General features: G+C 39.5%; 1 protein-coding gene across 1 annotated transcript; it reads left to right on the top strand.

Annotated features, from left to right (window-relative positions):
* The first annotated feature begins 12,075 nt into the window (after window positions 1–12,075).
* On the top strand, window positions 12,076–15,524 carry LOC108085980 (mucin-2). Its single transcript, XM_070285024.1, has one exon. It carries the CDS (start codon window positions 12,186–12,188, stop codon window positions 15,522–15,524), a length of 3,339 nt encoding a protein of 1,112 aa, XP_070141125.1. The 5' UTR covers window positions 12,076–12,185.
* The last annotated feature ends 218 nt before the right edge of the window (window positions 15,525–15,742 follow it).

The following is a 15,742-nucleotide window of genomic DNA, read 5'->3' as shown; positions in this document are numbered from 1 at the left end:
CACACAACACACTCACACTCTGGCCCAACTAAGCCAACAAAACAAATTGGATAAACATTACGACAATTTGAACAATAATTCTGATTACAGAATTTGTGCTCGTCCTTGTGCCCTGTGTGCCCCTTGATCTCTCTCCCCCACTCTGACTGAAAATTTGTGCAGCCGCAGATGCAATTAAATGCAAATCGATTTTGTTTGTATTTTGGGCGGACCTAAAACCCGTCACGCCCACCAAAAATGTTTTGTTTTTGTGTGTGTATGTGGGTGTGGGTGCCATCATGAGATGGTGCCATTAAATGCAGGCTAACAAAGCACAAAGTCCTGTCCTGGCTGAGGAGGAATTATTGGGCGTAAGTGATAGTTATATTTATGATTTTATTATGTGGAAATATAAGATATAAGAAAAGTATAAGTATAAGATAAGTATAGAATACAAAAGTAATGTTACCTCGTTAGAAATTACTATTTATTATTGAGAGAAAAGCTATTAAGAGATTTCAGTAATATAAAACTCACAATATTGATTAATTTTAAAGGCAACATCATTATTTCTTCTTAGTGTGTTTGACCTTATTCTCTTTAGTGATTTGTGTGTCTGTCAATCTCAAGGGAAATCGAGAGTTATCACCTTAATAAGACTAATTAATTGAAAATAATGCCAGCTTATGGGGCAGCTTATTAATTCAACGAATTATATTTATACCACAGAGAAATTGGGTAGAAGAGAAAGTAGAGAGTGATGCTTCACACGGATTTAGACCTTTCCAAAAATTACTCACACGTAAAACAATAAATTTTCATAATATCCAGCACAGCCTCTACGTTTAAAGTGCAAAATTGCAGCATCAGCGAAATGGAACAAAGTGGCAGACTCACCAGTTAGTTGGTGGATGGATATACCCGAGGCTGGCTTGGCCGTTATTTGTATGCAAAGCAGAAGGCCAAAACCCGGCAGACCAGCTTCTCATCCCCACCTGACCTAACCAACTTTTCGTCCAGGAAAAGCAGAAGGATGGCGATCTGCAGGTAAAGGTACAGAGGAAATGGTTCAGGAAACAGCGACAAGGATTGGGCAACACAACGAGAAACGTGTTTCAATTTTTATGACATTTCAATGCAGTTTATGTCAGCGAAACGGGAATGAAAATGGCCACTACACCGAAGGAACCCTGGAGATACCAACAAAAAAAAAAAAAAAGGTCGTTACAATTTTGACAATTCAAATTTGCCGCTGGCAACTTGAAAAATGTATGCATGCAACATATTTCTGGACAGTTTGCAACCATTCAATTGAATTGTAAAAATCTTTTAAAAATAATCGAAAAAAAGCCACAATCAGGGGAGAAGATGGAACAATCTGCTAGCATATAAGGGACATTGCTCATACGCCATGTGGTGTGGTTGAAATTCTTTCTCTCTTCCTTTAAGTTATACATATTTTTGTGGGATTTGCATATGAAACACATTAGACAGAAGCTGGCCATTAGCTGGAACTGCCAAACCTGCATTGGCTGAAAAATTACCTGAAGCTCATTTAAAAATGTTTGGCACGCAGCTCCTTGATGTTCGTTTTATACACTTTTATGTGCTAGCACAGCTCGAAGGCATTATTTATGGCCAAAACGTTTTGCAGCCATATAAACATTTATGCGATGACGGTAGAAATGTTGCATTTTTTACACATTAAAAAATTCTAAAAACAGGGTAAAAACCCCTGAAAAAATTATTGCAAGAAAGGTTTTAAGCTTAAAATACAGAAGAAATATTTGTAAAATTATAGAATAATTATTTATAACAATCTTTATTTATTTTCTAAAATTAAAAGTGTTCTTTTTTATTGTGTATCTTTTATATATTTTTGTTATGCTCGTAGAAAGCAACATAATGTTGAAAAAAGTACCTTAAAGTTCCAGCAAACTCATTAAACAGGACTTAGGCAACTTGCCCGTGATTCTGGATGTTTACGAGAATTTTCAGATATACTTTTCAATGGAAATATGAATCTTTTATGTCCCGCCAGTATGTGGGTGTTCAATGCCAGAGTATATATAAACATTTACAGACGGATCCTGACTGTTAACCTTTTTCTTTTTGCAGCTCCTGGGCGTGGGTGTTGTCCTGAGTGGCTGGAAAGGGGCAGAGAACATCATCAACAGCAACTTAAGTAGCTCAATAAATCCTGGGCTTAACATTTGTTGAAGCTTTTGCCAGTTGGCAAACGTGACTTGAGTGCGACACTGCGTACTTGGGCACTGGAGTTTGTCTGTCTGTCTGACTGCCACGCATATGGGAGTCGGAGCCCTCAAGTAACCAGTAATATTTTACAAACGCTTTCATTGAAATGCAAAAGCTTCTTTCAGGCCTTCAGGTTACGTGGCCGCTTGTCTCTGTCTTTGGCACCTGGATTTTTCCAGTTCCTCTGGGAAGCAAGTGAGCGTGATAAATTAATGCATTAGATGAAAGTGCTACTGGTTTTTGGGAGGGGATACTCTACTGAAGTTCAGCGTATTAAATGTTAGAAAAAAACCAAGATAAGGAGTTCTAAAACAAACCATGAAAGAACATCCTATCGAAAGCATAACCCATCGAACCCAAAAACCAATAGATTCTCAAGCCAACCAAAGATTAAGTCCACCTTTAATACCTGTCGATTGGGTGGGGGGCTTTCAAGAACTCCATCAAACGTCAACTTCGTTGACTTTGGCCCGGCATTTGCAATTAAATTTAATTAAAAGGTCGGAAGCTGCCTGCGTCGTCTTATCTATTCAAGTCCATCATTCCGAAAGTCCACTTAACAATTCAGTTATTCAAATTAAGGCGCGTACAGTTGGTGGGAAAACAGGTAGAAGGAAAATGGAGACAGCGGGAAAAAATTTTTTATCAAGACCCGACGACGACACCCGACTGGCCGCGGATTATTTTAATTTTATTCATTGTGCACACAAAGATAAAAGGTGAAAAGTCTAAATGAATTTTAAATGCTCATTAAGCATACGACCCGTGGTCCGCCCTTTCCACCCTTTTTATTTCCCTCATGTATTTTATTTGAACGAAAAAGAGTTAGCTTCATAAAATTTTATATATAAAGTTGGTTAAAAATAAATTAAAAATGTATTTATTATTTATTTCATTGTATACAATTCTTCTTTTAAATTAAATTGATTAAATTCTTTCTCTGAATTTCTTTTAGCTTTATACCACAGCTTAATTTAATAGCTCCAATCTAATCCTTATCCCTTCCAAGCCAAGTCCAAGCAATAGACTCCTAAATTAATTGATAAAGCCAAGGAAAAGGCGGGCAAACAAATGCAGACATTCGACCAAACTAGGGCCATGACTTATGGGCTAGTTAAATAAATTTATGCTCTGTGATTTTCGCATAAAATTGATTTATCACATTAACCGCAAAATGAATTGGGGAATGGTAATGGAGACTATACCATTGGTAGGGGCGTAGAACGTGGAATGTGGAGTTGGACTTCATTTCATGCTTGTTGGCTTTGTGGCTCATCAATTGCCAGAGAAAGGCCAGGGGAACGTCCTGGGGAAGAAGGATATGTGATGGCATTAGATGACCCGAAAGGGGAGAGGCCATAAATCCCACTGGATGGTAAGGTCACCAAGAAAAAATTGTACAACATTTCATATATGTTTCTTGTTTTTTTTTTTGTCATTCTCTGTGTGTTAAGCCACCGCAAAGAAGGGTTAATGGTGCGGTTTCTCCCTTTCCTTTTCTTGCTCTTTTTTTTAATGCCCATAGTCCCTGTTTTTCTTCCCGAGAATTTATTACATTTCTAATGAATTCTTTTGGACAGACTGAAAGCAAGCTCGTAAGCGCATTTATTTCAATTCATATTTCTGTGGAAATCCTTGAGATGTGGCCTGGCCGCCTGGGATAATCAACATAATGAGTGAGCGCATTCAGGCGAGAGCTCTCTCAATGGACCAAGCCTTTGCCAGGACGAAACTAACCCAGCATCCAAAGGCGAAGACGAGTTGTGTCAGAAACAAATGCTTTTCATTTCAAATGCAGCTGTTGCTTGGTTGCCAGCATCTTGCCCCTGGAGAGCAAGAATTCTTAACCAAGAGAAGCTACAATTAGGTTTAGAAAAATAGTGTTATCATCTTAAGAAATTTTTTAAAAATAGTCTTAGATAAATAACCAGGTTATTTGAATTTTTAAAATATTTTTGATGAGTTTATATATCTATTAGAATGAGCTGAATATGTGTTTTTAAAAGGAAATCTTTTTTTATATAATTTATTATACATTCCTTTAAAGATTCCCTAGAACTTTGCCTAAGCAGGACTATTATTTCAAGCACCACTGTTTCAAGCTTGTTCCCTGCTCCTTGAAGGACAACAGATGTTCTCCGTCTTCCTTTTTTATTTGTCGCTCAATGCTGTAGTAAATATAATGTGCATAGATTCATCTCCGAGGTGCGGAGGAGGTGAGACGTGTCCTGTGGTTAAGCTTAGATAAGTTCGCCGTGCACTGGGCAAGGGTCCTCCCTGCCGGCTTGTAATTGGAATTGACATGAATCCAGATTGGGTTTTTGTTTTGGGGGGTCTCCTTACAAGTTCCCGTATGTATTGCTGGTTGTATTTTGTATTTGGATAATGGACAGCAGAAGGTTACAATACTTTTTTGCATATTTATTTTATTTTCTGCTGAAAGAAAGGTTATTTTTTCCCTTTTGATTTGTGCAGGACTTAACGGCAGAAAGAAAAATGAGCATCGAATGCGTACGCATACGCATTGGGGCATTAGTAGGATTTGTCCCTCACACATCCTCGCACACACGAGCCATAAAACGGCATCAATTGTATGGCAGGAGACTCCCAGGAGCAGCAGCTTGCCTCAAGGCGTTTATCGTTTGTAAAATTCTAGATTTGCATGTATTTGCTTGTCATAAAAAGGAGCTGGGAAAAAGAAACGTTACGTATGAGGGTAGCAAACAAAAAAAATATAGCAAAATGTGTTTACATGTTTATGTATGCCAAAAGGAGAGGGGACACAAAAAAAGGAGCTGCTGGATTACGCATATGCAATGTGTGCCAGCCACTTTGTGATACAATGCCCGGGAAAAAACAGGAGAAAAACACCATCTTGCCCAAATTCCCAGGCATTTCCTCACTAAATTCAAGAGTTAAAGACACTGAACGAAACGTTTGGGGGTGCGTGCTTGGAGCAATTAATTTTGAGTAGGCCATAAAACTTGTTGACAATTTTCGGGGGCGGCGGTTAGACCAATGCATTAGCAAAACACAATTTTGGTTTATAATGATATCTATGAAATGTCAACCACTATGTGTGTGCGGTGATTTAAGTTATGATTATGGGCTGGCAACATGCAAAAGCGATGCTCGCATAAAGTTTGCCCCTGAAATATCACATTTATAAAAGAAAGTTGTGGTGGAACAGAACTGAAATATGCAGAAATAGTTTTAAGAAAAAATATTCAGGTCAAGTAAGCGAAATAAGATAAGTACAAAGGCGAAACTTTTCAGAAAATTTATTTTATCTTAGAATATTTTTCCCATTGGCTTAGAATTTACTTTTCCCCGCCGTTCCTATATCCTTTCAATTTCGTATTTTCCCCGTATTTCTATTCAACTGCATTTGAGATTATATCTTAACCATTTTATTTAGCTGAGAACGAACTCATTTTTTCCTACAATTCACCCTTTTTTTGTGTGTGCGTCACCCCACGGAAATGTCAGTTAATTGAGTCGTCCTGTTTCTGCCACCGACAGGACTCGACTTAATTCAACGTCTGCCTGGGCTTCTATTTTTCTTGGCCTGCTGCTGCTGGCATTTGCATGCTTATCTCATTAGCTACCAAACAAGTTCATTTGCCAAAGCCATGGGCACGTTCCGAGTTCGCCGCTTGACATTGGCAAAGTAACTTCCCTTTTGCTCCGCTCGCTATTTGCATGCAAATGTTGTTATCCCGGCGATGTCCTTTTAACTCTTGACTGCTCACAAAGGCGTGGTCTGGGAGCACTTTAGTTTTGCCAGGGATCTCCGCTGCACTTGACGCGGTCTTTATTTTTTTTTTTGTTCCCCCGAATGCTCCATGGAAATAGATTTCAATTGGAAACAATTATAGCTTTAGTTTCGCCATTGTTTCCTGGCAGTCAGAAGCAGCTGCTAGTTAAAACCAATAAATATGAGGGGAAAAAATGCGGGACAGCTACTTTCACCTGGCTGAACCAATTTCAAAGGGCCAAAAGCTACGCGGGGGCTGTGGACTGGAAATGATGTAGATTTAAGTACGCTTTTTTCCCCACTGCATTTTTTCGCATTTTCCATTTTTCCCATGTTTTCCAGGGAGTTTTTTCCTCGAGTAGCTTGTTTATGGCTCTGGAAAACACGATGAGCTAAGCAGCCTCCAGGCTAATGGCGGGTTGGATGGGTTAAAGTAGCTACTACCCCGCCGAGCAAGCTCAGCTAGCTTCACTCGCTTCTTCTGCTTTTCGGTAATTGTTTTTACAGTTTTTAATCTTTGCTTCTTTTATTATAATGCTGCGTATTCTGGCTTTTTTAAATCAAAAAGGAAACTAGACAATTTAAATTGAGATTTTCAACGGCTTCGGGCTGTGCACTAAACTAAAGCAGAACGAAAAACCCCATCAAATACGGAATCAAACGAGCTGAACGTGACTCAAAGTACAAGTTATTTTATTTTGTGAAAAATGTAATAAAGTATATATGAAGTTGAAACTATTTTATTATTTATCTGTGCCATTTCGTAACCGGTTTATTATTTTAATGGTCATCCACATTGCTTCAACCGGAGCATATAAATGTTTGAAAATTTCTAACAAATGTAATTGAACTGGAGTGGTTAGAAAAGGTGCTTGTAAAAAAAGTAATACTGAATTCTTACACAGAAATAAATAAGCTAAAAAACTCGTTATAAATGTTTACAAATTTATAACAAATTTACTTTAAAGACATCTGAAATATTAATATTATAGAGAACGTTATACATACTTTAAGAAAGTTTATTAAAATATCTCGTAATTAAATTGCTATGTTCCTATTTTATAATTACGTTTTCTTGCCTCTCGCATTCACCTAGTTTTCTCCATGGAAACTGCCTGTTTTTAAACTCTTTAAATGAAATTGCCTTCCACTCGGGCTCGCAGACAGGCCCGACTGCTGCTTCAATCTTTCTGGCACTTTGCACATGGAAGAGGCAGCCACCTGAAGAGCATTTTGTCAGCTCTGCTGACACTCGAGTGTCAGACAAAGTAAACTAATGACGACAGCCGGGCCGGATGTGCATAAGTGGGACACTTTTAGTTGACTTATGGCCAAGATCGCTTCACATAATCTCCGGTTTTGGTTAACACACATGCCAGCGGCTCAATCATATAAGATCAAACAAAATTTAAACGCCATGAATATCCTTTGGGTAACATTTTGTTTGACTTGTGCATAATTCAGGGCATTAGCTTCCATGTAGAATTTATTAAAGCTTTAAATAAACTGTAAAAAAATCAATTTGGTTGTAATTAGATTGAATTGGTTTAGAGTTAGCTGCCAGGATTTATTTGAAATCAATATTTTATTGTTTTTAATTTTCAATATTCGTTTTTCTGCCATTAGTTTCGATCCTAAAACTAAACAATTTTCTACCCCAAAACCCCTCACAACTCAGGTCTCCACTCTTCCACCACTTCTCATTATCATTTATGCACATTGTTATGAACTTTCGACTCTGTCGTCGTTCCAAAACCATTACAAAATTGTCACTCATAAAAGTTTGATGTTGACAATTACGTATACGCAGCGTGGACGCTGATTGTCATTCATTTTAGATTGCCATTTCATAACTGTGTGGGAGTGTGTGTGTGTGTTGCTCTGTCCTTCTCCAAATATTGTTGCAATGTCCATTTGTGAGTGCCATCGAGAAAAGTTCGTTCGTTGCCTGCTGTGTCGTTTCAGCTCAAAACAACTGACAACTGTGGAAATTAATTCAGCCACGCCCCCACGCCGATGGCCGCATCCATGCCACGCCACCCTTAAGTTTGGTGCTTGAACTTATTTGCCGGCTTTTACCTGCAATTAGACGCAATTAAAATCGCAAAATGTAATTTATTTTAATTGCTGTTTCAAACAACTTTTTGGGCCAAAGCCTCAAAATGTAGGAAGGGGTGCTTGCTTGGTGCTGATTTCTACATGTTTAGATAAACTTTGCCGAAGTGCTTTCAAAATAATAAAATTATGCACGCAATTTCGGTTGTGAATTTGATGAAATTATAAAGTTTTCCTGGCCACGTCCAACGGAGCAAAGTGCAAAAGGTTGTCTCACTTAAGTGATGGTGAACTGGGCGTATACTTGATGCCAGCTTAAGGGATGGTTTCTGTATAGACAACGTTTTTTTTTTAATTTATGTAATAAAGTGCTTAAGCAATTGGTAATAGAAAATCCCAGACACAGCTAAGAGCTAATTGAATCAGTTTAGAGATAAGTAGTCCTCTTATGGACCGACTTAAGCTCCCCTAAATATGTGTGAATGGTTAAAACGCTGCTTCAGGGGCTTCATCGTAATCCCCACTTGTTGAGTAATTAATGCCACAAAAATCTGAGTGGGGTTTTGCTGTCAATTTGATCAGAAGTTTAGCATTATGGGCAAACAATTTTACTCAATCGCCGGATGGGAAATGATTTGCTTCCCACGCATAACCCGCACATCCGTTTCGCATTTCTTTGGAGTACTCCCAAGCCACCCCCTGCCATATGTGCGAATGACAACAAAGTGAAGGGAAGGAAGTCGAAGGTTTTGGAAGAGGAAGGGAATTTATGTGTTAGGCCCTGTAATTCGATGCCAAAACAGGCAACGAAAATCCGTTTAGCTGACACGGCACCCGGCGTTTGTGTACCTCATTTTGGGGGCTGAGCAAACAGAATCAAGCTCAGTCAAATTGCTTTACTTTACCGCAGATTAGTCAGAGGGCGGGGAAAGGCAACCCAAGTCACTTTACAATCTCATCACCATCAAGGGGAAATACTTAAGGCGGTTACCGGGGTAAATTAAGTTGATTGGTTTATATGGCTTTGCCAGTAATTAAAAATTAAGCACATATTATATAATAAAATAATATATTTAAGTTTAATTTAAAGTTAATAAATTATAAATGCTAAACAAAATCAATTTTAATTTACTTACAAAAAAAGCTCACCTACTTTCCGAGATACTTTCTGTAATATTTATCTTTAAATATTAAACAATCTAAAACCTTCTAAGCTCATCCCCAAATTTATGTAAATACAACTTAAAAATGAGTTAAATTTCATTTAACAACTTTTCTCTCTGGTCCAAAATTTATGTGTTTCTGGGTCAGTTCAACAAAGATAAACACTGCAAGTTAAGCTTGTTCATAACAAGCCAGTAGCAACCCAAACCGCAGCAGCAACCACTGCCCATTCCAATAAGCCAGATAACCACCACCACCGGCAAACAACACAAACAAGTCCTGCTCAATTCTGTGTTTTCCTTTCTTTTTTTTTTGTATTTTGGCCAACTTTTTACTGGCAGAGACAAAACACCTTGGGGCTGCAAAGTTAGCCGGGTTAAGCCGAAAAATAACAATAAAAATCACAATTCAATGGCCCTGACTTGGGGTTGTGTAAGCAACGGCAGAGTCAAAAAGTGAGAATTTAATGTTTTCAATTAGCTACTACCAGACGAGTGCTTGGGCCTTGAGGAAAATTCTAAGAAATCTAAAGGCTTTCAAGATTTCTTAAAGTTGAGGGTAAAATGTATTACAGCACAGATTTTGGTCTTTAAAGTGGAGAAAATGTGATGAGACAGCTAGTAAATTTAATAATTTATTTAAACTTGTTGAAAATTATACATTTTAAATAAGGGAATATAATTTATTTTTTAATTTTAGTTAAGAGTAATTATTTTAGTAATTTTATTATAAAAGCGTTAGGTATAAAAATTGTATTTAAATGTTTAAACTTTCACTTTCTTCAAGCAAATTTAAGATTGTGGAGTTTAAGACAGGCATACATTTTTAATAATATAATTTTCAAAAAAATAACTTATTAAATATTCGAATTTTAAATTTAAAGAATAAACCTAAGCGAATTAATTTTATTTATATTTAAATATTCCATGTAAGCTTTAAGGATATATATTCTCCCTAATTTAAAATCAAAAAGGTTCAATATTTTGTAGCAAAATTATATATCTCCTCGGTGATAAATATTTTATTGCATTTTCTGTTTACGTAACAAAATGCTTTTAGCTTTAATTGTGGAAAATATTTCGACGAATTTTCCAGCAGCTGAGGCGCAGCCAATTTCCCATCTACCAATTGTCTATTGGCCAAGCTAATGGGCTTGGCTGGTAAAATTATATGCAACATAACAGTGGCTGGAGCTCTAAAGGAAGCCCCACAAATGGCGGGTGCTGACGGAAAAGCGGAAGTGCCGCTGCCATGCCACGCCTATTTATGTGCTTTTAACATGGGCGTGAATATTAATGCTTCATATTTGGAAAGTTTGCTCGCTGCGGTGGGCGTTTTTCGACTAAGCCACGTCGGGGGGGCGGCTTGTTGATTTAATTTGTGCTCCTCCATCTGAAGGCGTATAATTATTTCGCCAATGGGCGTTGTTCCACAATGTTCCTTTGCCAATTTATGTTCCACGGCCAGCCCGTTCGCGTGCTGGATGGGAATAGCTCTGCCTCTCTCTTCACGTCCTTCTATCTGGACTCTCCCCTCGGGTTTTATGTCCTTTTGGTTTGTTTTATTTTTCAATTGCCCCGTTTGCTGTTTTGCCGGTTTCCTCAAAACTGTTTAGCATGCAGCGCACATCAGGCCGTGAGTGTGTTTCTGCCGGAGAGGATATTGTATAAGTTTGCTATCTTTATGACCTCTACCCTGGCAGATACCCACAAACACACACAGACCGCCATCGGGTAGATTAAAGTGTTAATATTTAATGCGCGCGTCGCTTTGAATTATTTGAGCCGTCTGCCTTCCAGGCTAACTCCGCGTGTTTGTCTGGCTTTGTCGATATTTTTCTGAGTTCGATGCCGGTTTTCGCCTTTAAAGCCGCTTCCGTGTTAAATGCCAGTCAAATATTGATTTGCCTTTCGGCATGGCTTTGCCTTCAGGCAACTCGAGTTTTCACTTTAGGAATTTAATTTAGTCATACGTAGAAAATAATGTATTTATTTTTATTTGTATTTTTTTTGTCCTTCCTTACTCATTTATAAAATAAAAGAAGTTTTTGTTTTATTTGTATCTGCCATATGGGATATTATGCCAATTTTTGTATTGAATTTTTGTCTATGACGTTCGAGTAGTGACGAAAAGATAAGACTTTAAAATACGGAAACATTTAATCAATATAATAAATATTGCCTTGACTCGATTCATCATCGCCCAGAACGGCGCATGTTGATTTGGTACTTAAAAAACTATATCATTCATAACTGGAAGATAACAAAAAGTTACCATTTTGAGCGACTTTTGTTCTTCTTAAAAATAAGGCAACAAAAATGAATTCCCATGAATTCCATAGAATTTCTAATTAAATCTAATCAAACTGTCATTAATATAAGCTATCAACTCCATATCAGGGGAATACCTCGACGTATAAACAATTCTGTTGGCCTCATTGGCAAGTCAGTGTGGAATTAAACGTGAAAGGGAGTTGGTCTTCTGACCAGTCTTAAAAAAAGCCTTTCTAAATATTTAAAAGTGAAATTGTTATGAAAGGTAGAGTGTAATATTATGGCAAAAAAAAATCAAAAGTTCTCTCGGATGTGATTTTTTATTTTGACTAAATAAAAATACTTTTTATCGGTATTAATAGTTAAACAATTATCCTAATTAGTCCTAAAAAAGATCACAATACAATAAATTATATAACATTTTATTTTTATTATATATTAAATGTAAAACTGTTTGGAAATAAACTGCCAGAGTTAATTATCTCATAAATGCTTCAAAATAATTAAAGCTGATTAATGCAATCTACTCTCCACTTAAAAAGTAATTAATTCTAATCTCTGGAGTGTTCTTATATTTTACAGTCAACACTTCTTACCATTTGCCATGGGCTCTGGTAATAGCAGCCGTTTTCTGGAGCTGGCATTTGAATGTTTTGGCCCATGAGACCTGTAACAATGAACAGCGTTACGAGAACCAGGTGATGTGCGAAGGCAAGCAGTTTGGTTGCTTGGTTCCCTATCCGGATAACTGCAGTCTGTTCTTGGTTTGCGATTGCCTGTATCCCACGGTCAAGTTGTGTCCGGCTAATTTATGGTGGGACAATAATACGCAGCTCTGCAATTACCCTCAAGCCGTGGAGTGTGTTTACTATTCGATTGAGACGCCCGAACCCACGGATGGAACTACAAAAATTACTCCAGGATCAACCGAAGGAACCACAAAAATCAGCCCAACTAGCACTGCGAGTACTCCATCAATTAACTGGCCAACTTCTAGCTGGGATCCGCCGCCACTACCGCCTGGAATTTCAGAGGATGCTTGTCGGGATAAAGAGGATGGCAGGTTGCTACGGTATCCATATGACTGTCAGGCCTACATAAACTGTACTAATGGCTGGCCTGTGCTAAACTACTGTGATCCCGATAAGGTCTTTAATGATTTTCTGAAAATCTGCGACACTCCCGAGATGGCGGATTGCGAGGAGTTGCCTCTGCCGAGTACCACCACTCAGATGACGTCCACCTCAACGACTCAGATGACGTCTACTTCAACCACTGAAATGACGTCCATTTCAACCACTCAAATGACGTCTACTTCAACGGAGTTAACGCCCACCTCAACCACCGAAGAAGATATTATCTGCGGCCCAACTCCAGAGGACATTGCGGAGGATTATTGTGTGACCTTGGGAAATGGCTTCTATGATTATCCCTACAATTGCAGTGGATACTTGGCCTGCCGAAATGGTTGCACCGATCTGGATTACTGCCAGCCGGACAAGCTCTTTAACAGCTGGTTGCATATCTGCGATACTCCCGATTCGGTGCAGTGCGATCCCGAGCCATATCCCACAACTCCAGGAATTACCGAGAAACCAACTACTCCAGCGACGCCAACCACAATCAGTACGACAACATCGGAGGAAAATGACACCGAAGCCTCAACTGCCACAGCGACGGAAGAGATTCCAACAACTACGCCTGGACTTCCTGCCGATGTTAATCCGAATGAATGCAAAGGTTTGCCTGATGGCACCATTATCGCTTATGCTGGAAATTGTTCGCAGTACTTGATCTGCAAAGATAATCAAGTGGAAATGGGTGAGTGTCCGCCCACGCTGCTCTTCAATCCCGATTGGCTTGTGTGCGATGAGCCAGGAGATTTTACATGTCTGGGAGACCGCACCACCACACCGATTCCAACAACCAAGCCAACTACGACTACGGAGCAAACTACTCCCACTCCCACGACAACCACCACAAAAGCCACGACTTTAGGACCCAGTGAACTCTGCGAGGGACAGCCATTGGGAACTTCGTTTGCATATCCCGAAGATTGCAGCAAATATTACTTATGCATGGGCACTGGCGGTGAATGGTTAGTGGCATCCTGTATTTTTGGCAGTTATTTCGATCCACAATCCGGAATATGTGCCCCCAATGTCTCACCTGATGCCTGCAAGGGTGTAGAAGCTACAACTCCCGCAACCACTGTGACTCCAACAACAACTGAAAAAATTACTACCCTGAAACCAACAACAGAAGAAACTTCCACTACCCAAAAGATGACGACAACAACTGAGGCTCCTTCAACAGGGGTTTGTGCCGGTCGAAATGAGAACGAGAATATAGCTTATCCGAAGAATTGCAACAAGTATATCGTGTGCGTTTCACCCATACCCATAGCTTTCTATTGCCCCGACGAGACTTTCTTCAGTTCGAAGCTTGGAGAATGCATTGGAAGCTGGGAGGAGAGTGACTGCGAGGGAGATCAGAGCACTACTACTCCAGAGCCCGGAATTACGAGACCACCCCCAGAGCCCACAATGTGCACGAACAGCACCCGGGATACCTTCCCATATCCGGACAACTGTCAGTGGTTTATCCGTTGCGTGGACGATTACATCTATATGATGGACGTCTGTAATTGCGGCGAATATTACGATCCTATTACTGGAAAGTGTGGAGCGGATGTACCATCTGATGCTTGTCGCTGGGATTACACATCAACAACTTCTACAACCGAAGAGCCGACCACAAGCTCACCAGTCACGAGACCGCCTCCCCAGAAGGGGCCCTGTGACAGTGTAGACGATGATGCTTTGGTGCCCTATCCCAACGATTGTTCAAAATACATTCAGTGTAGTCGACCAATCGCAGAAGCATTCGATTGCGACGAGGGAGATGAGTTCAGTGTGGCCCTAAAACAGTGTGTGGATGCTTCGCTGGCCAATTGTTCTGTTACCACCACAGCTAAGCCTTCAGAAGCGACTACGACTTCAAGTGGAGGAGATTCTACGTCTACCTCTGGAGAATCAACATCGCCTTACCCTCCTACACCAACAACAAAGACTACAACTATATCATCTACAGAGTCAACAACTAAGCCATCCACTGTAACACCAACAGAATCCACTACAATTTCAACCTCTGAACCATCAACAGTGTCTTCTACCGTGGAACCCATAGAAACCAGCACTTTACCTACCACTGAATCATCAACGACGGCTTCTACTGAAACACCACCAGAGTCCACTACAATTTCAACCACCTATGAACCAGAATCTTCCTCAATAGAACCGGGAACTACGACTACTGCAAAGCCTGGCGATGGAGTTTGTGGTGGCAAGACGGACAACTCTTCGGTGCCCTATCCCAGAAATTGCAGCAAGTACATAATATGTCAATATCCTATACCCGTTGGATATGACTGCCCAATAGGTTTGGAGTTCAGTCCCACGGAATTGATTTGCATGGATCCTGAACTGGCTGGGTGTAGCACAAAGTTGACAACTACTGAAGAGCCTACAACTGCAGGATCTACAACACCTTCAACAACCGAGTCGACAACATTATCAACAACTGAACTAACTACACCGAAGACAACTTCTGAAGCAACAACGGTATCAACAACAACCGAATCAACAACTCCAAAGACAACTTCCGAATCAACAACAGTTTCAACCACCCCAAAGACTACAACCGAATCAACAACAATTTCTACAACAACAGAGCCAACAACTCCAAACACATCTTCTGAATCAACAACAGTTTCAACAACCGCAAAGACTACAACCGAATCAACAACCGTTTCTACAACAGCAGCGCCACCAATAACTCTCGATCCATACACTCCAAACATTTGCTGTGGCCAACCATTGGGAACTCTGCTCGCCTATCCAAACGATTGCAGTCGTTATGTGGTTTGTGACTACCCCATTCCATATGCCGTGGATTGTGACGAGGGAACGATCTTTGATGACAAATTGCTTCAGTGCACAGCAACACCCAATGAGAGGTGCCTATTTCTTTCATTATAAATGTATAATTTAATAAAGTGTGGACATCAACTAGCAGAATTTCTCAATTGAAATTATTAATATATATTTCTGTAATTTTAAAAATATTATTTGCCAGCTGCTGACAGTTTTTAAATTATTAAAACTTCGAGGCAACAGTAGGGAGAACGCAGGCTTAGCATTTAAAATCATCCTTTTCTATAGGGCTTATTTGCTGTCGTGAAGTGTGTTTACTTTTC

The sequence above is a fragment of the Drosophila kikkawai genome, chromosome 3L, assembly GCF_030179895.1.
Source record: "Drosophila kikkawai strain 14028-0561.14 chromosome 3L, DkikHiC1v2, whole genome shotgun sequence".
Classification (NCBI taxonomy): domain Eukaryota; kingdom Metazoa; phylum Arthropoda; class Insecta; order Diptera; family Drosophilidae; genus Drosophila; species Drosophila kikkawai.
The sequence above is the reverse complement of the archived record's forward strand: the minus strand, read 5'-3'. Positions and strand labels throughout refer to the sequence as shown.

Excerpts from the sequence above, each read along its gene's own strand:
- LOC108085980 (XM_070285024.1), top strand. The coding sequence starts at position 12,186 with ATGTGCGAAGGCAAGCAGTTTGGTTGCTTGGTTCCCTATCCGGATAAC.